Raw genomic sequence first — 26,247 nt, forward strand, 5'->3', positions numbered from 1 at the left:
TCCTGTTAATGTGGAGGGGAGCAGGAGAGCAGCAGCACCCCCAGCCCCCCTTTTATTATCCTTTCCGAATGGTGGAATGTTTTATCATTCTGTAATACCCAAAATATATAACCCGAAAACAATGCGACAAATTTCCAATTTTCCAGATTTAATTTCTGATTTTTTTTTCCTCTTCAATATTTCTCCGTCTTAGGAAAGCAGCCAACTTTTCTGAATCAGCCCATACATAGGTGCATGTTTGAGATGCTATCTGCTATAACAATAGTGCAAGCCTCACAAAAAATGCAGAATACAAGACAGTACTCTTTTCTCCACAATGTTAGACAAAGGGGTAAATACCTCCTAACTGCGGAGAAGAGCAGGGGTGTCAGTCTCCCTGGTGATTAAAGCCAACACCCTCTGACAGATGGAGCCGTCCACACTGAGGGACGAGTCAGGTTCACACATTGACATAGTTAATGTGTGAAGATACACACACTAACATGTCATCATGTGATGCATGTGATCAAACACACATCGATTCAAAACAATATCTATACATAGGATGTGTGTCCACAGGAGGTGAGTGATGAACAACACACAAACAGGAAGCTCATCAGAGTGGCTAGTCAACGAACACGACACACACGCGCCCACACATACACACACACGTTTTACTGGTTTGTTAAAGGTTTTGGTAGCAGGTCATTGTCTGAGAACAGCAAAGATAAATTAAATTTCTTGCCTCTTGAAATTCCTATTCAAAAGCATTAGCTGTTAGTCTAACGACTCATTAAAGCCTCTCCCTCAACATATCCCCTCTAAAACACACACACACACACACACACAAAATCAATACATTTGTGATCTCATCACAGATGTGAGTATGGGTATACAGTTACTGTAATCAATGCTGATAAAGTTATAAACTTTCTAATAAATAATTGATTAAACTGCTGATGATACAAATATTCCCTTTATGTGAATAAAATGCTTTGCCTAATCAATGATTGATAGACGTTTCTGATTGGTCTATTAAATACTTAATTAGCTCACTCAAGTTCTGACCCACACACACACCCACACAGCCACACACCCACACACACACACACACACACACACACCAAGAGCAATATTTAGGAGCATAGATTCTTATCCACCAGATGGAACGTTTACAGAGTCTGAAGTCAGAGGCGAACCTGTTGAGCAGCTCTGACTACAAACCCAGTAAAGATAGAGAGGAGGGGAAATGAGAAAGGGATGATGAAACCAAAAAGAATGAAATATGACAATAATAAGTCATTAAAGTAAAAATTGTCTCCCCTCTCCATTTGTGGTGTTAGAAAAGGAGAGCCTGAATGAACAGAGAGAATGAACAGAGGACAGGAGGAAGGAGTGAGACAGAAGCAGAGTGTGTCATGAGAATGGTATGATAGGCATTTAACAGTGCATAAGTATGATGATGAATCAGAAGGCCTTAATACAATTTCATCCACATTATGTCTGGTCAGACTTTTTTCCTCATACGGACCTTGAAGATAGCCCATCTCTAATTAGGAGCTGTAACTTAAATCTGTGAGACAAGCATGAAACACTCAAGATTCCCTGTCATGGGTGTGTTAAGAAAATCAGCTATTAAGAAGGTATTTAAGTTGAGTCTGTAACTGCATGTCTGACAAAAGGGTTATGGTGAGGGGCAAGCGTTTTTCAAATTAAAATACGTCGCTAAAACGCTGACTCACCTCTTCAGCAAAAAAACAAACAAAACACTTTTTCAAACTTTTAAATGTGTCTGTGACTCAGCGTTACTCAAAACAAACCAGTCAAATTGATTAGAAATAGAGACAGTTAGAACTGAGTTTTGTACCATCACTTTCAATAACATGCCTCGAGTTTTGGGGAAAACACACTGAATAGTTTTTGAGCTTTATCTCACTCAGAGCATGAGACACAGTCCAACTTGTCGCCATGGAAAAGGAAAAATAAAAACAACAACAAGCTCTAAATAGCACAAGAGACTACTTCAGGACTTGTTTGTTGTGCAGGAAAAGAGTTTTCAAAAGCTTTGGAGTTGTGCTTCAGAAGTGAAATGTGCCACACAGATGTACAGACAAAAGTCATTTGTCTTCATCACTGTCGTCACTTTGAGCAACAACGAGTATGAAGGGAATCAAAAGGATCAAACTGAAAAGTTAAAGTCATGTTTGATCTAATTGAAAACACAGAAATGTGTGTGACAGAGACAGAGTCTAATACATCCCATTTAGAGGCTTGTCCGTTTGGAAGTCATCATTTCAGAAGGAGCTTGTAGGGAAAACATAACAGTGCTGACGCTTTCCTGTCACCATGTTCCACCAATTAAAAAAGAATCCCTGGTGTTCTTTGAGCAGGTGGGAGGCGGGGAAACAGGACGATACTGCTGACACAAAAAGGCAAGAGGCTTACGGAGGGATTGGTTTTAAAAAGACTCGGCACTAAAATAAAAGCTATTTAACAAACTGCAGCCAGTGTAACGACAGCAGCAGCAGGTGTGGGTGTGTGTAAGAATCTGAACTGTGTGGTAGAAATGATTCCAATATAAATATACACGATTCAGAACACAATCAGGTTTACAGTGAGACATAAACCAATCAAAAGCCACGCGTCTTAATACAATGATGTCAATGCTATGCTGAATTACATAAGAAACACTGTAAACCCCCCCGCAGCAGCAGCCTCAATGGTATAAGTCAGATTCAGAGATGTCAGGGATGGGACAGTCCACTTGATGGGGGTGTCCTTGCTCCTCGTCTTGGCACTTGGGTAGTAAAGTGGATGAATATGATTAGACCCCTCCTGTGGGCTGCCTGTAATCTGTCCAAATTACAGCCTGATGTGAATGGAACAAAAAAATAAACATTGAAAACATAAAAGAAAGGAAATTTTTATATACTAGAAAGAACTCGTGGAAATTCCACAATAAAACAATAATATCAGACTTCATACCAAACATATGAAAACAAATGTATTGGTATTATAAACCAAGCGCACCCACCACAGAGTTCTCCCACCAGCAGGCAGCGCATCCCAGTCAGACCCAGAACTGGCATTGGCGTCTTTGGCGAGGAACATGAATGAATGTATAAATAAATATAAACTTTATGATTCAAAGAAAGACACAGACGAACAAATATACAACTGTCAAGCATGTTTATCAACACGTCTTCAACGTGGAGCTGAAATACGTCAGAAAATAGCCATTTTTAACTCCGTCCGTTCTGTGTGTACATGTAGACACTGGTCACACACACTAACGTCACAGCAGGTTTCGTCACAGGGAGACGCCCCCGGATAGAAAACGTTTCGGTTGCAGTGTCCACACGACAACGCATATCCGGCGTTATCATGCAGGAAACATTTCCAAAATGTTTTCCCAAATGTTTTGGCTAAAAATAATTTAAATTTCTACTCTTCAGAGGGTTCAGACCCATAAAAAAAATTAGTTTCATTCCAGTAACCTCAAAAATTAACATCTCCTTCCTCATATGAAATTTTTTTTTAAAATATCAGTGTTTTTTGTTTTAATTTATTTTTTATCTAGAGATCCCTGAGGATAATCTTGTGATGTTTTGGGGGGCATTGATTTTAACACTAGGAGGCACAAAATTAATCTTCCAATCTCAACGACACACAAACAGTAAACAGAACTGTTGTTTCTAGACTGACTAGTGGAGAACCTGTTGTGGAGTTCTGTCTGTCAGATCTGTGGATGTTGTTGAGTCCAAACAACCAGAGAGACCCAGCGTAATGCGTGACCTGGGGGTCCCACAATGAGTGTCTTCATCTGAAGGAATTGGAGCAAATTAAAAGTCCCCCTGGCTCTCTTGTGGTGAGAAACTAAAGGTTGATGGTCTCTCAGCACCTCCCTTCATCCAACTGCAGATGAAGAATATGTCCACCTAGCTGAAGCTGACAGGTCACAGTTACTGGAGGCCTGCACCAAAAAAGGTTGCATGAATCTCTACCAGCATCACAGATAATCATTGCCACTATTGCTGTTTAGTGAGAGATTCTTGTGCTTTGGATGAATCAGGAATCCATGTACATTAAACCAAACATCAGTTAGCAGCATGCTAACATTTACACAACAGTTGCTTGTCTGTCCTGCAGCAAATTACTCTACCATCCTTGTGTCTTCTCTTGGTACAAAAAACCTTTACTCCAACTTTTCCATATACTAATTACTCAGTATGACTCAGAAACAGTCAAAAGGAATCACTCACCGATTATGAAGAGAAAAAAATATTTTATCATCTAGGACAATAATATGTCTTATTCCTACTGTTCTGTCTGGAAATAATGAGCTCTTGTCTATACCTTGTCTGATTCCCTACAGAGACACAGAAAAGAAACACACTCCTGTGTGAGTCAACATACTTGATCAACACATTTGCTTTCAATTTTTTCTGCATGTCCTGATAAAACCTGGCAGTCAGTTTGACGATCAGGTTTCCGGCCATGTGTCATCCACAACCTACCCATATGCTGGTTTTCTGAAATGATAAGCACACTGTGACTCACAGAGCTCTTCCTCTCCTATCCATTCGCCTTCAATCTCAGTTCAGTAGAGACTCACTCAATGACAGCGTGATGGATAGACAGGGGACGGTATTGATTGTCCTGCTAAATCCAACAGCGGCCGCCTGCCTTCATAAGAAAATGAACAAGAGGAGCAGGAATGGAATGAAAACGAAGCGGCAAAAGAGTTGAAGATTAAAAAACAAAATAATATACATAAATAAGCGGGACCAGAAAACTGGGCATTAAATAGAAATCCTGAGAGAACAGGGAGAAGGGTAAGAATGGCAGGAGAATCAGCGTGAGATTAATGCTGCATCAGAAGCTTAGTTTTGCATCACAGAATAGATACAAGACAACATACAAGACAACAAAATGTGAGTTAATCTATGAAATAGCATCTGAAGAGTATTTCAGAACTTCTGAGAAAGCCAGGATTAAAAAAATACCAAAATCTGCCATCGTGGAGGCAGAGAACTGAAAATACTGTGTAAGAGCAAGCACAGGATGACGAAGGAGTGAGGAAGGAGTATCTGTCTGAAGACAGAGACCCACCAGCAACCGAGCTGCAGTGTGTGTGTGTGTGTGTGTGTGTGTGTGTGTGTGTGTTGCTCTCTAAAAACTAACCTCTGTCCCCTACATTGCTTTCAGAGCAGAGTTCATGATTAATTCATTAACTGGCTCTCACCTCTGCTGGTTTCATCTTAACAATCCTACTGCATTTTGAACACAACACACACACACACACACACACACACACACACACACGCACGTGCGCGCAGGCACACACGCGAACACAGTTGTGCAACAGCATGAAACACAGTGCATCAGACAAGATGCAGTTAAATCTCTGCAGAAGTCTTAAAATGTCCAAAATAACACCAGATACTGAAAACGAGTGGCTCACACAGTTTCTGTTTAGTCTGCTGGACTTTAGAGGTTGTTTACATGGCGATATGTTCAACCTTCAGTGGTAAACATTTTTTGTTTTTTAGCCATTTATTTACACAACAGCAAAGCCTGAAAACACAAATGTCAGAAAACATTTCTGCACTGTCAGCGTGTAAATAAGAAAAATGTAACAACTATGAAAACAGATGACAACATTGTCCCACTTCACGTCCACATTACAGCTCCAGCGTTGTCTGTTGTACTGTACATGGGGATTGTGTGAATGCAGCTGTTCTCCTTATAAACTGAAATGAAGTCGATCACAGCTGAAATGGAATCCTGCACTGAGACGTCCCTCAAATCTCACATCCATTGTCTCATCTGAGAAAATAAACATTAGATAATAGCAGCAGCTCTGTTAACATTTCAGAGTTGCTTCCCATTTAAAGAATGTTGGTGCTGTTGCCCAGTGATTAGTCACATTATAACAGACGTGCGTCACTAGGTTTCCAAAACCTCAGCTCTGTCGTTCTATCTTAAAAATATCCTAATGACACTCAAGTCTCAGAGGCAGGGGTCACATGACACCAAAGTTGGAGTCTTGAAATAATCTCAGAAATCAGATAACATTTAAATAACATTAGGAATAGCATGTTTTGACCTTAATACTGTATTCATCTTTAAATGACCACCAAAGTACAGTATTTTGACTTCGAAACCTACACCTGTTTGTCATGATTTTGTGCTTTCTTTGTAAGAAGACCACCTGTCCACTCTGACCACTTTCTCCAGTCCCTTGTGTGGTCTTCTGAACCACTAGGGATGCGAACAGGACTTGAAAGTGGTGAAGCATGTCATAAATTTAGTTTATTTATTGGGGGTGTACAATGTGACTAGATCTGACTGCCTGTGTGTCGCAGAGGTCAAGACAGCAGCAGTGTGGGGCTGCTCGTGTTTCCATCGTGGAGCCTCATTATCGATTTCAGGTATGGTGCAGCTCCAAGGAGAGTCTCACACACATACACACAGACACACCACACACAGACAAACACACAGACACACACACACAGAGCTATGTTCTTGACCTATTTTTTTCCCTCAGAAGAATGCAGTCACTGACAAACACAGCCAGAGACCCCCTGACATCCCAGGACACACCAGTAGAGATGGACCAACCCTCTGCAGTGGGAGTGTAAAGTCTGTAACCACATGAAACGCATGCATTTTGGAAACGAAGTGAACGGACCACACGGATGTTTCTATTACAGTCATGAATACAGGCTCTGTGTGCCGCAGACAGACGAGAGAGACACCAGCGCCACACACAGACACATAACTATGCACCAACACACTCTTCTATATGTAGAAGCAAGTATTTCACACTCCATGGAGCTACTGTCGCATCCATTCAGCTCAATTTTGTCCCGTGACATTACATATATGCATATGCACAATACAGCTCATTGATTAAAAATCAACTGGGTGCTGCTTATGTAAGATCTCTTAGGGCTAAGGAGGAAGAACTGCTGCAAACAGAATGGGAGGAGGGGAACGGGGAACCGGGGTGAGGAGATGGGACTGCAGTAGTTCTCTATTCACCGATACAGACTGAGTAATATTTTTGTTTAAAATCTAGAACTTTACATTTACTCTCTAATAATATGTCTGCTTTCATTAAACAGACATGTTCTGTTTGTAGTTTTGTGTGGAGGAGTTCGTATTTGAAAAATTATGTGGTCTTTCTGACATCACTGTTCTAGATATTTTCTCCTGTTGAATCTAATTTATGTGTTTTGATATTTTTTGCAAGTACTGTATTTTAAAAACTCAAATTGTTTAGTAAGCATCTTGATTATTTCTGATGTGTATATAGAATTCATTATGACAAGTACAGCAGAGAAACAGAGGCCCAAGCTCGAGAAGCTTCTGATTTCCCCGAGCAAACCCCTCCCCCCCAGCCCCCACAATCCACCCACACAGCACCCCCACCCCCAGCCCCCTCCCCTTCCTACTAAAAAATAGAAGCAAGATTTCAGGCTCGGTCAGCATCTGATTTTCCCTAGCACCGCTGGTGCAGCTCTGGCTGCGTTTGCTTTTCCTGCAGACAGAGTCAAGAGCTGCTGGAGAATGTGACCAAACAGGAAGGAACAGGAATGATGGGAAATCAGGGAGGAGCGTAAGGAGGTTAACAGAGAGGAGAAAGAGAAAAGAAGTATGAGATAATGAAATAAGAAAAGTGAGAAAGTGAGGAAAGTGCAAACACAATGGGAGGGAAAAGGAAATACAAAAAGAATACTGTTAAGAAAAAGAAATGTTCTTCAAATAGCAGCCATTTATTCTACATCTTCCCTTCCAAAGATAGCTCTGATAACAGCAAAACAAAGAAAAATAAGGTTTGATCCAGGTTGAACTGAAACAGACTGTGCAGAATGAGGAGGAAGATGAAAAAAGAGAACAAAGGTTGTGTTCTTAAGGCAGAGACCTACCCCAAGAGAAGAGCATGAATTAAGGAGAATGAAGGGGAAAAACTAGGCCACTTGGAAAAATCCGGCTGTAATGAATTCAAACCAGTAACTGGCTAATGGCTCACAAGTCTGCCTCTCTTCTCCATCTTCTTCCACTCTGCTTCATCCCTTTCTTCTGATGTTCACTTAAGTTATATAGTCATCTGTGGTACATTCTGTCCTCACATTTATATATTTTATCCCCTTTTCCGTCTCTAGATCTTCTCACTCTGATAATTTCCAATATTAAAGTTCACGTACATGATACACAAATAGGCCCATACTATCTAATCATTCCAGGGTCTAATTTCACCACTAATGGGGACACATTAGTCCAGTGTGACATCTCTAAGGAAGAGGCAAACATGGCAGACAGGCTGCATTAGAGATGCTAAGGTCAAAACAGCTACAGACACACTTTAATAGGATTCATGAGGCTGTTAAACAGGCACAGGCGTCCTTTATGTGTCTTCATCATGTGGAGAATCAGACAGGCAGGTACAAACACAAACACCAGTCTATAGGGTCAGGACTAGCTGGCCACCACCTGCCTGAAACTTCCTTTATCTCAGGGAAATGTGGGAAGTCAGGGAAGTCAGCAAATGCTCAACTCCAAAACCTTCCTGATGTGTTGTGGACTTCCTGTCAGTTTTGCTAGGTTACTGACCTCTACGAGGAAAGCACACAGCTGTACTGAGGTCACGTGATCATAATGATTCAGTGCGAAATCCTGTTTGTCCAAATCACTTATTTCCATCTAAAGATAAAATTAATCACGGATGCCAAAAATAAATGTAAGAGAAACAAGACACAATCTATGTAATCTGACTATTTGATAGTGTGTCTAATCACTGACCTTAAACTTTGTCTCTAAATATGATTGTGTCAAAAACAGCACATCTATTCACACAATTTTTTTATTTGGGGTGGCAGTGGCTCAGCGGTAGAGCACCCTTCCATCCAGACATCGCCCGGACATCGGCGATTCGATTCCCGCTTCCGCCAGACTTTCAACATCGGAGTGTGAGCTGACTGTGGGAGGTGTCAGCTCACCGAGGCGCTCTTGAGCAAGGCGCCGTCCCCTTACAAGTTGCTCAGTTGGGGCGCTACCTGAAGTGGCTGCCCTTCACTCTCTGCCTCCCCATATGTTGTGATGTGATGTGATACTAATTGCTGTGATACTGTTGTGCTGTGATACTAACTGCATGCACACGGGCCCCTTGTGTGTTTCAGGGGCCTACACAAATATACTGTATATATCCTTCATGTAACACAAAAATTATGTAAAAAAAAAAAAAAAGTCAATATAGTAATTTCCCCGTAAAAGGGGATTAATAAAGTTCTGCTTCTTCTGCTTCTTGTAAAGGGCAAACCCTCTTGGCTCAACTCTTGGCTTCCTGACCAACAACAGTTTGTTCTGTTTCTGCCAGGGTTTCCTGATTTATCTGACTGAATGGACCATTCCCTGTTGTGGACCTTTGAACATAGATATTTAACAAACCTGCAGTGCTTTAAAGGTCAATTTGAAAGTAGATTAGTTATTGAAAAGCCGGGGATGTATCTCAGTGGTAGAGCACATGCTTCTTACGTATGCCGCCCCAGGTTAAATCCCCAACAACTGCAGCCCTATGGAGGCACAAGCCAGTGTCAACTAACTAAAGGCCAGCCCGATCCTGGATAAATGCAGAGGTTTGCGATAGGAAAGGCATCCAGTATAAGAAACTTTGCAAATATAAGCATTCATCTAAAACAGAAAAAGGATAAACACGCTGTGGCGACCCCAAATGGAAAAAGAAGAAAGGAAGTTAGTAGTTATTTAAAGTGATTGGGATTATGCTGGTAAAAAAAACAAAAAAAAAACAGCAGGAGATCAGGAACACCAAACACACATAGGTAAGTAGAACTGGATATTGCTGTTAATACAGTATGTCTAAAAGCATTAGACTTTCCACTGACTCACAGTGTGAGCAAGTGTTTTCTGACTCAGGCTCATGTGTTTTTTTTCCTGTCCACCCTGTCTTTATTGCCTTAGATATCCTGTCATTGTTACAAAAATCCAGAAGTACACACAAACACCATACTACCCTGGTGAATTATTTAAACTAGATCAAATGTCTTCCACTCAAATTTCAGTCCAGTGACGCCACAGGCAGGATGCCAAGTTCAAATTTCTTTGTCTATTCTTCCTGACAACTGCTTCTAGTGAGTCACACACAGCTGACAGTGGGGTGAGGACTCATAAAGTAAAGTGGTTTATTGGGTCATTGTAGCATATGAAAGAATCCAGACCATCAGTTAGAGCTTAAGAACAATGTTGTGTATGTCAAAATGAAACAATACTTTTAATGTCATGCATGTGAGTTATTGATGATTCTTCAAAAAGCAAGACATGAATAGATGTGGACAGATTGCTATTGTGAAGGACAGACTCCAGAGGATAGACAAGTCCTATAGGTTACAGTCTCATTAAAGCACCAATGAAGCAGGTGAGCTGTGAGTGTGATGTTGAAAGAACATATTTAAAACCAGCAACCTGACAGAGCCAGCAAACAATATAAGGGTGGACACTATAATATTTTATAAACAGAACTACAAGATAAATAAAAAAAGGGTCATGTGTCTGATAAAATGTCTTACTGTACCTGCAGGATAACATTAATGGCTCCATACTGTATCAACTCCATTAAGAGCATCAATAACAATGATTTAATACCTCATCGCTGTCAAAAATGATTGATGCAAGTATATGAAGAATAACAGACATAATCAATTAAATAACCTAAACAATCATTTTTCCACTGACAGAAATACAATCAATTTAGCAATTTGGAATATAGCTTCACAAATAGATTTAAACATACTGTTAGATTTAATGTATTTGCTCCAGTTTAACTTTCAGGTACATATTAGTCCTTTGCTGCTGGTCATTTGAGCATGTTGTGGCAACCAGGATCTTTTGGTTTATGCGTGACTGTTAGTTAATATTCTTTTTTTAATTGAGCACACCGGGTGTAGAACTAACCTTACCTTCAGCATGCCTCATATCCCATACACTGTGCTATTACACCAGACGATCAAAGGTCAGTGAAAATATCAAAGTAATGCCAACAAGCAAAATCTCTGTTCCTTACAAACAATATAATCACTGCAAAACCACTACAAATTGTGACAAACAGATCATCTAACAGCCTAGAACAGCCTTTTCTTTCACTTAACTTTGACTTCCTGTTGTTCAACAGTAAACAGCATCATACTCTTTACACATCAAGATTTCCTAAAGTTTTCTGTATATAAAAGATCAGCTCATTCAGAATCAGATTCTCATGATCACCTTTCACCTGCGGCACAAACTACAGAAGGTCACAGACCGTCTGAGACAGGAGATGATTATGCATTAATCTCCTGTCACAACGGTGATGGTACTGAAAATCAAAATCAGGACCATCAAACAGTCCATGCGGGTATCACAAATATCAGAGTTGGAATCCGGACCCATGATCAGGGTGCAACAGTAAAATTATTCACACAGCTGTTTAAACCAAACATCTTCTGGTGCCTGAACTGAAATAAAACCCTTGCACTCTAAGCAAATACCTGGGGTATGGCTCACAGATAATTGAATCGTGTTTGCAATAGTCAAATGAGCATTTCATAGAAGCCAATTATTCACTACAGGCTGAGGAACTGGTTGCAGTTCTGCCTCCTGGATTAAAAGCTGTCTGAAGATTTATTGCTTTATGGCCTTGCGGTGACCTTGGTTTTGACATTAAAATTACTCCTAATTCCAGAGACCTTAATACACATCAATGTAGAAAATAGACCTCGTACAACAGGTATAGTTGGAATTAAATCTGATTACGCAGAACAATTTAGTCAAACCAGAGATCAGAACAGGAGGATACTCCATACACTACTCAATTTCAATTGGCAGTAGTTTATTTGTCTTGCAATGTATGGACTGTACGCAATGACTTTACCATCAGTGTTAATCTGGGCTATGAATCTATAATCTTTGCTTTCACATGCAATCCTGTGCCTGTAGGAACAATATTTCCCAGGAAAATGAAAGCTGGCTGCTGATCCAGCCTCTCTGCTTTAATGTCTCACAGACTGAATGAATGAATAAACTCACACTTTTCCTGAGCTGTGTCACAGTAACACCACAGAAACACTGGTGGAAGGATTGTCCAATTTCTCTTGAATGATTTTTTTTGTTTTGTTATAAATACCTGCAATGGACCAGGTAATTTGCCAACTGCAGAGAAACACAAAAAATATGTGGGCCAAAAACACTTAAGTCAGACAGAAGATATATTTTGACCCAGATATTTTCTAGATATAATTTGGATCCACGTGATTTCACTTTCCTTCAATAGAGTTTTTTCTAGCAGAAATAGTACATCATCAGAGAGGGGACACGTGCTGCCAGCACCCAACCGGCTTCTTTACCTGCAGTAAGACAGATGAGCAGCACAAATTCTTGATAACATGATCCTCTTCATATCCATCAATGTCTTTCCCCACCACATGTGTGCATATTTCCATTGAAAACACACTTACATTCCAAACCACCAAGGACTTTAGTTTCATTATAATAATCAATATTAAAAAAAACAGCTCCTATTCATCAGTGCCAGGATCACAGACATGACACATGTGAATTGGCTGACAGCACCCCCATCTTCACAGGCACACACAGGCACATACACACACTCCAACCCCCTCCTAAACAAAGTCAATTCAGTAATGGCATGCATTTTAAAGCACCTCTGTAGAAAATAGCAGGTCTGGTGATACCTCCATTGCTGCAGGGGGTAACAGACCACACAAATGTCTGCAGTCATCCAACAGAACCACTGTATTTGAGAATGCCCGTTTTCTCATGTCTTAGCACCCCATTAGACATTCACTAGACATTTTCCACTACCTTCCTGAGCAGCAGCTGTTATATTTACAGGATAAACAGCAAACACATAACATGAGGCCATGTGGGGAAAACTTCCTGACAGCGGCAGGCAGGGGGACTTCATAAAACTATTTCCTCTGGTGTCCAAACCATACAAGTGAGTCACAGTGGGAGTCTGGGTAGATTGTGTGACCTTAACCCTGAGCAATGCTGTCAAAACATGAAACCCTGCTTTGTCTATCCAAAATTTCAACCATGAAATAATCCAGATTATGAACCGGCAGACCAGAATGGAAGTTTACCCAAGGATAGATACAGTAGACACTTTGAGACAGTTTCATGTATCCTCCATTCCAGCAGTATTCCAGGGGCATTGGGATTTATAATGTTGACTCATCTAACCCTGTGACACTAGTAAAGGATGTTTGTTTGGGATTGGTTTAACAGCGCACTGTTTTACCTTTATATCTTTCAAGCACATCCTCATACGCCTGGGCGAATTCCTTCTCCTGTGAATGGTTTGTCGGCAGCAGCCCCGGTATAAACCCGGCCATGGTGGCTCCGCGGGACGGCTGGAGGCTCCAGAAGGGTCGGCCTGCTGACTACCGCAATGACCCGGTCTGCTGCTGCGCGTCAAACCCCCAACTCCAAATCCTTGAGCTAACTGGAGTCCGGTCCACCACTCCTCACACTAGTGATGCATTGGCGCACACTTCCAGTCAGGATAAAATAATCTTTAGATAGGAAAAAAAAAAGAAAAAACAAACGCCTTATGTGAAAGTGTTTCTCTGTATTGGTTCTGATAACGCCAGGATCCTCTTGAAGGTTACATGTACGCTATCTATCCATTATCGCCTCGTCGGCGCGGATCGCGGTCGCATCGCTGTCCTGTCACCCTTCAGTCCCTCCTTGAATATCGGCTTCCATACGGCGACAAGTGCTCCCAGTGTGTGCCAGAGGGGGTATTTATCCCTTTCCTGCCCCTTCCTTACCCAGCTGGGTGTCCTCACGGTGGTAAAGTGTGACTCTTCCCCTCCCCAAACCGGGGAAGCTTCGGAAGAAACCGTGTCCGGGCTCTGGTTTCCTCTCAGGCTGTGTTCGGCGTCCTGTCGCCCGGGCTCCAGCGTGCGTCCCGGCCGTAATGGCCGCTCGTGTGTGTGACGGTTTGCGGTCTGTCGGTCTCTGCCTGTCGGTGAGTGTTCGTGTCTGCGCTGCTCTCCCTATCCTACTTCAGGTCCTGTCGGCTGTTCCCGCAGCGGTTGGCTTCCATCTCTCTCTACCGGCCGCGCTAGGAACCTCCGCCGCAGACTTCCCAGGAGCCGGTGGGGCAGAGCTGGAGTTAGCTGGTAATCATGGCTACCTGTGGAAAATGAGGCGCGAGCGCTCCCTTAAGGTGGGCTCGGCTCGTGACAGGTAACCCCGGTAAGGCAGTAAATGCTTCAATCCTACTATGGTGAGGACGTATCCCATTTCTGTCTACCTCTGATTGGCTGTTAATTACTACGTCATAGTTCGATGTGTTAGGTTGAGACCGAAAGGACGATGGTTGGTTAGAGTAGGAGTTAAAATACCACATCAGCCAATCAGAGTAGAGCAGGGAAAGCGTCGGTGTCGTCATAGTAAACTACTTAGATTCGTCCGAATTCAACGGTATGATATTAACCGTGTAATGTGTTCACCAGACATGTTAATGTAGATTATAACATTAGTTCACGTCATGAAACTAGTGTTTCGTAACAAGCTCTCACCTTCAAATGTATAAGTTCACAATTTCTTTGGTTAGCTAGTGTAATAAAGAATATTTTTGGTCATATTTTGGTAACTTAATGTTAATCATTTTATTTTTTACTGGATGAGTAAACCTTCATAACTCATAGCTATTTGTTATAAAATCAGAGAGAAAGCTAATAACCATGGGGAATTGAGAATGGCAGGCATAATGTTTACATTTAGATGGATTTTCTTTCCTCAGATATGAATTAAGAGGGGGTTTTTTTTGGGGGGGGGGGTTAAGAGTCATTGTAATGGAAGCAGGTGAATCACTCTTACTGAAAACAGAATCACTTTTTTCATTATAGTATGACAAATGATAATGTATTTGGAGTGGCTACTTTTAAGCTATTAATAACATAGCCAGATAATAATTACTTTGATCACATTTGGTTACAGTCCTGGAATTAACTTTTTGAGGAAAACTTGTTTGAAAAAAATCATAGAAAAAAATTAATTAAATACTCTTTTTCTGTGAAGTTACCATAATATAAATCGAGGAAATAAAACAACAAAATAACAAGTATAAAATTTCAATGGAAGTACTGTATTTAGACAGGGAAAAACTGCCTAGGGACATACAGTAAGTGTGACATTAAGTGATCTAAATGAATGGACTGCACTGCCATCTAAGGGCTAGTTGCTGAACATACATTCCTGACAACCGTGGCAAAACCATTAAAATCCCAGTCAAAGCCTTATAAAGACCATAAACCTTGATCCAATACAAGTGTGGCCTGCAGAAATATATATACGTATGTGTATATATGTATATACTGTGTATATATATATATATATATATATATATATATATATATATATATATATATATATATATATATATACTATATATATATACTGTATATATATATGTATATATACGTGTGTGTATATATATATATATACATATATATATATTTCTGCAGGCTGGCCAAAAGAGACAGAGAGAGTGATGCCACTGGCTCACAGGATGGAGAAGGAGCAAGTATCTGCAAAGGTGGGCCAGTTGCCATACATACAGTATACATATATATATAAAATTTAATATGTTCAATTGATGTATTAATTACGCAAACTCCATTTGGCACAAACTAAAATAAACTTCTTGTGACAATTGAAATGAGCCCCTACCGTTGGACTTAACATGAGGGCGGATCTAACAACAAGTCTCTCTGCCCTATGGGGTGAAACACAGCCATCACTGGATATTTTACGCTGAGGTCAAACCACCTACACCAGCCCTGCATTGAAATGAAGAGATTATGTCATTTAATCCCATAGAGAATTACAAAGATGATCTGTGACTGAAACACAATGTCAGGACCATGCAGCCTGTAACAGATATTCTGTATATTTGTTTATCTGGAAAATATATTTTATAGGTTGTGAGGAATATGAAATGCACTGTGTCACAAGTGCTGAAGCAGATTGAACTCCTGCCAGGATAAAATCAATACTGAATCACAAGAGAGATAAAAGATGCATGACTGGGTCATAAACACACAGATCTGAAACCACTGCATTGCCTTTCAGATCCCGTCTGCGGGTTGGGCTTTGTCTCCTGCCTCCAACACTTCCTGCTCTTGGGTCCAATTGATATTCACCTTCCTTCATAGACAAAGGATTTACTTAACAGTCAAATGCAACAATATAAAGGCTGCTTTTTAAAAAGATGGATTAATAGGTATTAAATGCACTTTTAGTGCTGAGATCATATCAATTCAAAACAGTAATTTGTGTTCAAGGATCCAAAGAACTGTATGGGAGACTGATGTTATTGTATTTTATAACATTTGCATGCTTTGTTTGTTTAATCTGCCAGACCTTGTTCACTCAATGCTCTTGAATGCTTAAATTGTATCCTGCTGGGAAACTGTGGATGAAAGTTATAGTGAATCTAACGCTGTTACATTGCATCCAATGGAAACATTTTTAATATGGCATAACTTCTCATAAATAAATAAACAAATACATGAAATGCATATTTATAAGAGCTGTATATTTGTGAGCTTTTGTCTTTTTCTATATATGCTGTATATATGCTCTATATTACGGGAGGCAGGCATTGTTGTCAGGACAGGCCAAAAGCTGCGTTCTTCAGCAGAGCACTGAAGGAGGCAGAAAATTGACTGCATCATGCTGATATCATTGGGTCAGTAGCCCAGGGAAGGCTTGGTCTGGGTGGTTCCACCAGAAAAAGCTGGAACAAAGCTGATCCAAAGGAGCGGCAATACATGTTGCGAAAGGTCGAGGAGGAAAACCGGTATTCCAAGGCAGTAGCCATGAACAAACAAGGCCGCTGGACAAGATGAGAGAGTGTGAGAGAGAGGGCTCTAACCTGGCAGGCCATCTGGAGCATGGATGGACATTGGATCAAGTTTCTGTTGTGTTCTGTATATGCCTTCCTGCCTACTCCATCAAAAATCCACACTTCAGGACTGGTAGAGAGCCCAAGCTGCACACTCTGGGAGGTCAGCTAACCTGAGTACATCCTCTCATCATGTCAATCAAGCCTACATGACCAGATCTTAACCAGATCCAGATCTTAACCCAGTAGGCAGAGGGTGTCGAACTGGCAAGGAAAAGAGCAAAACATCTTTCTGATGGGCCCTGCTTGATCCATTTTGTCAGGGCAGGAGAAAGTGCAGCAGCAGGAGAGAGGAGCAAAGGCATCCTGGCCATGGCAAGTGACTGGGAGATGCGGGCTGACCAGCTCAAATTCCCAGAGGATAGTCCACCATAGCCTGAGACCATAAATTGTCTTGTGGTCTAAACGTACCAAACAAGTGGTGCTTATCAAATTAACGGTACCCTGGGAAGAGAGGATAGAGGAAGCATATGAGCGCAAGCTCAAGAAATATGAAGACCTCATCCTTGAGAGCCAGCAAAAAGGATGGAAGGCCTGGAACCTGCCAGTGGAGGTAGGCTGCAGGGGTTTTGCTGGGCAGTCGCTTTGGAGAACCCTCGGTCTTCTGGGGATTGAAGCGGCTGGTAGCCAACATCACTAAGTGGGCAGAGGAAGCATCATGGAGGATCTGGATCCAAAGAGATGTGCAGTGGCAGAGCTGAACTACTGAAGGACAAAAGACATAGAGTTGGGTGGTGTTCAGTGGAGGTAGAGCCAGGATGCTAGATTCTGCTCTTGAGCCCGTCCGTTGTGTCATGGGCTTAAACTGACGAAACATCAGTGACCGGGGGTGCCCATTTGATAACCTGCTGAAATCACCCAACTCCTGTCTAGTTGAGGTATGCAGTCAAGCTTAGTCTTGGCTCAGGGAGGAGGACGCCCCTTCCATGCAGTGTCCCATCTGTGCTTGGAGGGAAGGAGAGACGGAGAGAGTGATGCCACTGGCTCACAGGATGGAGAAGGAGCAAGTATCTGCAAAGGTGGGCCAGTTGCCATACCGTTATTGTATTTTGCATATGCTGTCTGCTCTGTTTGCCCCTCCCCTTCTGAAGAAATTGTTGTCACGTTACATCTGGTTTATTTCCAATTGAATGTTCCAAACTATGTGTGTATGTATTAAGGTATGTTTGCATAAATATGTAATTAAAAAGTATGGAAAAAAACACTAACAAACTCAGCCATCCATTGTAACAGACTGGAGACCAAGCGACTGGTAAAAGTGAAATAAAACTTGCAATCTATCCCCTCGAGTAAAAAACAAAAAGAGAGAGAGATAACCCTTGAGTCATAGCTGGTTCACCACAACAGGTAAAAGAGTCAATGTGGTTAAAACTTTAATATACTCAGCCTTAGACTCCTCTGAATTTGTATCACACCCTCTCACTTGTTTTACTATCACTAACATCAATGGCGACTTTAGTGAGACCAACCTCATGTTATTCTTTTCTTTCTCTCCTTTGTTTTAGTGACTCATTCCTCTTTACAGGACTCATCGCATCAACTACAGTAATCCATACACATCTCAGAGATTGAAATCTGGCACAAACTCACACAAACATCGTGCTCAATGCACAAAATAATCAAACTACAATCAAAGATCAACAGAGCAGTGAATGCATGGTTCATCTACATCCCCCCTTGTGTGACCACACACACATGCAGTGTCACACTTACAACAAGGAAGTTGCTGTTATTCCTGTCGCAAAGTCAGTGATATCCCATGTCAGGAAACAGTATACTACATATGAACAAGTATTGTGTATTTTTTAAACATTACACTAGTTTGCTGGTATCATAGCATGAAGGCAGTGCATCACATGATACAATCAGTGATCGAAACCCTTATATCCCCACGGAGTGGTGGACAGTTGGAAACTCAAACCACAGCCTGAGAGACAAAAAAAAATTTTTTGGTTTGTTCATGCTCGTGTGTGAGTGGTAAATAAATTATAGATATAACTAGTAAAAGTGAGTTTTTATGTATGAATGAGCGGCTGTTAAAAAACGCAGTGCAGAATACTGACTCATCTCCCACTGCATGTCTGTGTGTGTGTGTGTGTGTGTGTGTGTGTGTGTGTGTGTGTGTGTGTGTGTGTGTGTGCGTGTGTTTGTGTGTGTTTGTGTGTGTGTTGTTGTTGCTGCTGTTCATCTGTACTGCTGTCATACAGGCTTCAGCTGCATGATGAATGTGGTCAGTGAGCCAAAAGGACATAGAGTCCACAACACATCAGTATGAGCAACGCCTCAGCAGCAGCTCCACCATGTGATCAACTCCACACAGTCACAGGGAAACATTCCTGTTTCATTCCTCAACATTGAAGCACTTCACATCTACAATGAGAAATATCACCAACATAACAATGTGATTTGATTATCCACATCCACATTTTTTCTTGTACTAGAGTTTGGTAAAGCAGCTCAGTTTCTTAAATCACAAGGACTAGGTAACCAATAGAAAGAAATTGTTGTAAAATGAGTGTGACTTGGATTAATGTCCTACTGGGAGGCAGTAGTTCAATCTTGGGGATTGGGGATTTGAGGGGGCCAGCATGGTCCAGTTAATATTGAGGTGGAATGTTAGCTATGGAATGTTCAACCCCAGACCACTGGGAGCGCTGTGCTGTTACAGATTCCTCATTCTTACATCTTATCAAAACTTCTTTGAGTTTTATTGCCATTGAACTAGTTGTAATCGTAATCATTAATATTTATATATTTTTAAGTACTGGTCAAATCTGATCTATAGCTTCAATTTTCAGAAATTAGTGCAACCTCAACCAAGTAGCGCATGAGTCGACTCCAACAGTCCTTTTTAATTCAATAAAGTCTTCTCCAAAATCAAACTCATGGACCCACAACCACTATTAAGGTTACTGATATTTATACAATCATTTAAATCCTGTAGGTCCAGATTTTTATATGCAGCCAGGCCAAATTGTCCACATATGTCCACATATGTACAATTTTACACATATTATATACGCAAATTTCTACATGTGACTATATATTAATATTAGTAGTATGTATATATTCTGTATGTGCATACATACACACATACAGTATGTGTGTATACATACACATATACACATACAGTATATATGTGTGTATATGTGAGTGTCTGTGTGAGACTGACTTTTTACCTTGCATTATTAATTGAGTAACGTGTGAAAATGTCAAATGTTAACCCTTGCACCACCTTGTCCATTCAATATTTTCTGAACACTGATAACTTTTTGAGTTCTATGGTACTAACACATTGTGTTGTACTAACATGTTCCTATCTGGGCAGGATAATAATACCTGTGTAATACTCATAATTCATTCAGGAATGCAAATAATCCACTCTGCGTCAATGCATGAACACATAAACTAAGTGTCACCTCAAACAGCAGTCAAAAGGAGGCTCATTACAGACCTGAGGGAAGAGGACTATATAGTATTTGACTCATGTACAAAGAGTCAATGAATCTCTTCAGTGCAACAATAAATCAGCATGAGTTCACCTCATAACCAGTTCTCACATCTCTGAATTCCTTCCTGTTTGTTATATTAATATGTTTAGATCTTTTTCTTTCCCCCTCCTCACTGAACTTTGCCCTCTTTTCCCCACTCCTCTGTCGCCCGGTGCCCCCTTCCCACTGTTTTTATTCAACTGTGTTCTTTCCTCTCTTTATTACCTTTAACATTGACTCGATCATTCTCTCCTCTCTCTTCTTTTAGAAATTCCCTCTTCTTTTCTCCCCCTTCAAATTAAAATTCTGACGCTCTCTTTCTTTCACTATTTGTTTTGCCCTCCTTTTATATCTAGTGTCAGCCTCTCTCACCCCTATTGCCATTGCTTCTCATTGCCTTTTATAACCATAGAAACAGAGGACACCATATCACCATGGCAACAGGGGAGTAGCTATGGGCTGAGGCTTCCTTTCAACTGCCTGTAGAGAAAGGAATATCGCAGGAAAATCAGCAGGCAGGAGGGTGGACATCTAAGTTCCATACAGGCACAGACGCTGGGTCCTGATGCTCCTGTGCATAGATTACCCTTGCAAACAAACACATGCATATGGTTTCTCACACACACACACACACACACACAACACACACACACACACACACACACACACACACACACACACGCACACACACATGCGCACACACGCATGCGCACACATGCACAGATGTCTGGGTGTGCTTCTTATTCACCATCTTTAGTTCCAAATCTACCATATGGAGATAAATAAAACTAAATGCTAGAGACAAAATGCTTTTTTCCTGATCACTGAAAAATATAGTGCATGAATGTTGTGGTGGAGAAGAAGACAAAGAAGAGTTGATTTAAGTATGTATTTTCTTTTTATGGGAGTTTGTGAATTTATCAATAAATAATATGCTATATTGTAAATTAAAAAATATAGAATAAATAGCCAAAACTATAAAAATGTATATTAAGTATAAAAACTATTTCAATGTATATATTTAGTGTATGTTCTTACACACTGTAATGGATAATTGTTTTTTGAGACTATATTTGTGTCCAGTGCTGAAGTGGTTTGAAAAGTCTTTACCTCTGTTGAACTTTGTGTGTTGGTCCAGAAAAGTACTGGAAGTGGAAACTACTCCTGATTGCTTTAACTTTAATGACAATGGTGTTTGGAGGAGAGGTTTACTCTTTCTGGGTGCTTCTAGGTCACTAAGCTGGTCCATATAAATCAAAGCAAACCGCCTGACATTAAAAAATGTTAAAGAAAACTTCCAGCTGATGCTGTTGTCACTTTGAAACCAGACATGAAGACATGCATTCAAGTTTTCCACAAATTGTTTTTTAAGAGTTAAAGTTCCCGCTCACAGGAGCAGAGGATGCAGCAGCTGTTGGGAGGTTTCATTGACAGTCATGCTCAGCAGGAGCGAGGAGCCGTCCAGAGAAGCTGAAAAACACTGAAGGCCAGTGGAAATTCCAAACTCATCTCTCCTCAAAGCTCTACACTTCTGCTCTCTCCTTCCATAACTTGTACTTCAACTTTCTTCTGTCTTGTTGGAAAGACACTTTTCAACCATCCTGCATTCCTCTTATGACTTAAAAACAGGAATGTTTCAGGAAGTGGAAAACAACAGAAACACATTTTTTAAGGATCAACACTGTAAACCTTACAGCCTGTTCTGATTATTCCTTTTCTAATTCCAGCCAAGAGCAAATTTAGGTCAGTGTAGAAATTTAGTTCAAATGAAGTCCACTGTAGTATTATCACAGGAGCCTTCACACACGTGTGAGCAGTGGACAAACACATGACCCCTGCATCTGTGTCAGAGAGAGATTCCTGTCGGTCTTTGGAAATTTGGGATCTAAATAGATAAAAAGGGTTCATCAATTAGTCATTTATCATAAACACTTACATGCTCTTTCAACTTTAGTTTTCAAACTCCTTCAATTTCTTAGCATCTATGAAGGACTTGCCTAACTCCACTTGAAAGCAGCTTCCTCCAGTCACTGTTTCCAGCAAAGAAATATCCTTGTGTGTGAGCCTTACTTTTATAGGGGAAAGACTTTTAATGGGTTTTGATTTTATTCTTACAAAATTCACAAAGCATCAAATATCATTTCATCTCATCATCAACATAACAATATAAAAATAAAATCCTGATCAATAAAAAGATCGGGAGCTACCTCAAAATCTTATCAGCTCTATAGTACACCAAATTCCATTAATAACTTCATCATATATGTTATACTAAAAAACCATTCCTTATACAGTATATAACACTGTGCTTAGACAGCACTCATTCCTAAATAAACATGTTGAGTTCATTCACTTAGAGGCTGCAGGGTAAATATAAAATTCACAGTAAAGATCATCAGGTCCCGGTTTAAATGGAATACTGAGGTGTGGCATACTCATTAAGTATGAGTACTCATTAAGTACTTCGGTGCAGCTGAAGTACAACATCGAGGTGGTGCGTGACTATTTTGCATGGATCGGATGCGGCCTCAACAGTGTCTCCTCTGTAAAATATCACTTAGAAATAATCACAGATGAAAAGAAGATTCCACAGTGTTAAAACATTAAAAGATAAAATTCCTTCAACGTGTGTGCTCACACACACAGCAGGAAATTTGTACTGTGCATGTTGATCAAAAAGACATCACATAAGAGGAGTGGGAGAAATCAATCAATTTCCTGACTCATCGTGCTTATTAAAAACATTTCCTCCTAAGAGAATTATGAATGGAATGATGGATCCATCCATTCACGATCCTATCAGATCATTTGTGATCTGATAGGGTCATGAATGATCTTATAGCACTGAGAAAAGCAGGCCTTGAGTTATAGAGGAAAGTCGAATTAGACCCCAAGCTGGACAAATGGAATCCTAACATCACTGGGTGCACTTTAAAGATGAAGCTATGTTTATTTTTAGCATTCCTGGGTTACAGACATGAGTCCTTATTCATGTCGCTCGCTGAGATCGGCCAGATGCAGCCAGGGAATTAATAGTGAAAGATGAACTTAAGTTTATCTGCTATCACTGTACAGAATCACAGCCATCAATAAGTCATTCCAGTGCTCAGATCTGGTTGTATCAGACTTTTAGATGTAAACAGTTAAGAGCCATCTTGTGGCTGATCCCAGATCAGTGGAGGAATTTTTTTAAATTTACTGCTTCTCACTTTTTCTGACTACTTATGGAAGTGGTAGTCAGTAGTCAGTAGAGATAGCTTCATAACCCCCACCCCCTGACTGTACATCATCACCTCTGTCTGCTAGAACCAACAGACCCATTTGGTGGGATGTAGAACTAAAAGGTTCAGGAACCGTGAGCTACATTCTGATTCATGGTGTGAATTTTGGTTGATAAGAACGTAAGTAAAACACTGATGAAATACTGGGATATGTTTGTGTTTGTTGATAAAAGTGTTCATTCTACAGCTGGTGATACAGAGAGCTTCTACATTTAACACCAAATGTTGTGTGAGGAGGTGTGCCTAAAAAACACAGCTCCCGAGATAAGACCCTGACTTCAATCTAAATAATATTTAAATGTCTGTGATTATTTCCCTGTATTGATAAGATATCTATTGACACAGAGATGTTAGGATGTATTATTGACCCACTTTGCCATTCAACTGAAGTAAAGCACTAGAGAACACCGGAACATCCGTCTACTCACCTACATTTAAGTGTTAAAAGCAACAGACAGCAATAAACAGCACAACTATGAGATGATGTGAGTGGGAAAATTCTGAGAGGTGCACCAATGAGTCCAGTTTAATGTCATTTGCCAATTATCAATCGTTTATTCCACAGCTCCACTCACAGAGAGAAAGCCATTAACCTGCCTCCAGTGGTCTTACAGCAGGGGAACCCTGAGTTCTCCAAAGAACCCAGTGACCTACATTCTCCATCTTTGTTTCAGTAAGTCACAGAGGAAGAGGGTCACCGTCACAGCAGGACATTATGTAGGAGTCATCTACCTATCACCTCCTCTCTCTGTTTGTCTCATGAACATAATCTACTGAAAGTTAACAGTAACTCCTCAGTCTGTTCTTTTTTTTTTCTTTGAGCAGGAGAGGCACTGCCTCCTCATTTCTTACCAAGCAAAGGAACATTACACTTCTACCTCTAGCAAAATATCTTCAGCGGCAAGTCTCATGTGAACTATATTTTTGATGGTCTTTGTGATTAAATAGATTAGTGAAGACTTTTTTTTGGAATCAGTGAACATAAATCTTTATGACATCTCCTTTACAAAGTTTCTCCTCTCTCTCCATCTATAGAATCAGTTTCAAACACATAATGAACTGGAAGCTTCCACCACAATCTTTCTATCTTTTGCCACAGAGTAGCTGAGCTGCTGCAGGGTCAACGCCTGGCTTGAAGGCACATGGAGGATGATGCAAAACAGGAACTGTCAGATAGTTTGCCTTACCTGCAACACGAACCACCGCCCTCTCTGCCGGGTCCAGCACAGAGTCCTGGCTCTTCCGCTTCCTCCTCTCATGCTTAGACAGATTCCATGGCAACGTGTCTCCAGGCAGTCCAGCAGGACCTGATGGGCAGGGGGACAATGACCCCCCTGAACGTTCACTTCGGAACGATGGCTCGCTGACGCAGGAGCGTTCACTCAGCGTATCGTCGTCCGAGGACTCCATCTCACTGTAGAGCTGCAAGGAGGACACAATGCTTTAGAGGAGTAGAAGGAGAGGAAGTGAGGATGAGAGGAGAGATTGAGGCAAGAAGAGAGTAAAGCAGTGGGGGAGGGGCAAAAAGAAAGTCAAAAGATGGGAGGGGGGAAGAAGGATGAAGGACTGTAGGGGAAACAGAACGAGTGGAGAGTGTATAATTCATTGGTAGGATAAAGTCCGATCACATCCCGTCATGAATGATGCAAAGTTTCAGTGTTGCAGCACAACAGTAATAATGGAGACATCAGTGATGTGAAAACAAGCAGAGAAAGAACTGGGATGAGTTCTGATGAGGATGCAGAGCTTTAATGATGGGAGGATGGAGGAGGAGAGAGAAGAGGAAGAGAGAGGGGCAAAAGAGATGGTGACAGATTACTGAGGCCTGAGGTGTAGGTGGACATCCATCCGTCCATCCATCCGTCCATCCATCCATCCATCCATCCATTTTCATGTACCGCCGCTGTATCCACCGTAGCGGGTCACGGGGAGCTGGAGCCTATCCTAGCTGACATAGGGCGTGAGGCGGGGGACACTCCGGGCATGACGCCAGCGCACCGCGGAGCCACATACAAAGACATACAAACGCACACACTCACTCCTATGGGCAATTTGGGATCGGCCAATCAACCTGAAGCGCATGCTTTTGGAGGTGGGAGGAAGCCGGAGAACCCGGAGAAAACCCACGCGGACATGGGGACAGCATGCGAACTCCACACAGAGCGGGACTCGAACCCAGACCCGCCGTGTTGTGAGGTGACAGCGCTACCCACTGCGCCACCATGCCAGCCATCTATCCATCCATTTATCCATAATTTTCCTATTCATCTTATATTAATGGTTTTTGTGCTTGGGGGATCTTTTATTATTCATTTATCTGAACTATTTACATGTTGTTGTGGTTGTCGTCTTTCAGGTTGTGTCCTCCGTCCACTTTAACTTCACTTGTTTTGTTACTCAGTTGTAAAGAACTTTGAAGGACACAAAAATTGTTTGAAAGATGTAATGTCATGTAAATGACTGATATTCCTGATTTCTTCTCGTCCTCACACTCATTCGT

At 41.1% G+C, this 26,247-nt stretch overlaps 1 protein-coding gene across 6 annotated transcripts in view; it reads right to left on the minus strand.

The window, feature by feature from the left end:
- macf1a (microtubule actin crosslinking factor 1a) overlaps window positions 1-25,169 on the minus strand; it is a 192,368-nt gene extending 167,199 nt beyond the window's left edge. For 5 of the 6 annotated variants that reach the window (XM_068332821.1, XM_068332820.1, XM_068332818.1 and 2 more), the window contains exon 1: window positions 24,935-25,169. In XM_068332821.1, coding sequence (XP_068188922.1) covers window positions 24,935-25,157 — 223 coding nt within the window. In that variant the 5' untranslated portion in view covers window positions 25,158-25,169. Of the gene's footprint in view, window positions 1-13,297; window positions 13,543-24,934 lie in introns of those variants that run through there. The other variant, XM_068332815.1, reaches the window with a different exon arrangement.
- Between the last annotated feature and the right edge of the window lie 1,078 nt (window positions 25,170-26,247).

Source organism: Antennarius striatus, chromosome 14 (genome assembly GCF_040054535.1).
Source record: "Antennarius striatus isolate MH-2024 chromosome 14, ASM4005453v1, whole genome shotgun sequence".
In the NCBI taxonomy this organism is placed as follows: domain Eukaryota; kingdom Metazoa; phylum Chordata; class Actinopteri; order Lophiiformes; family Antennariidae; genus Antennarius; species Antennarius striatus.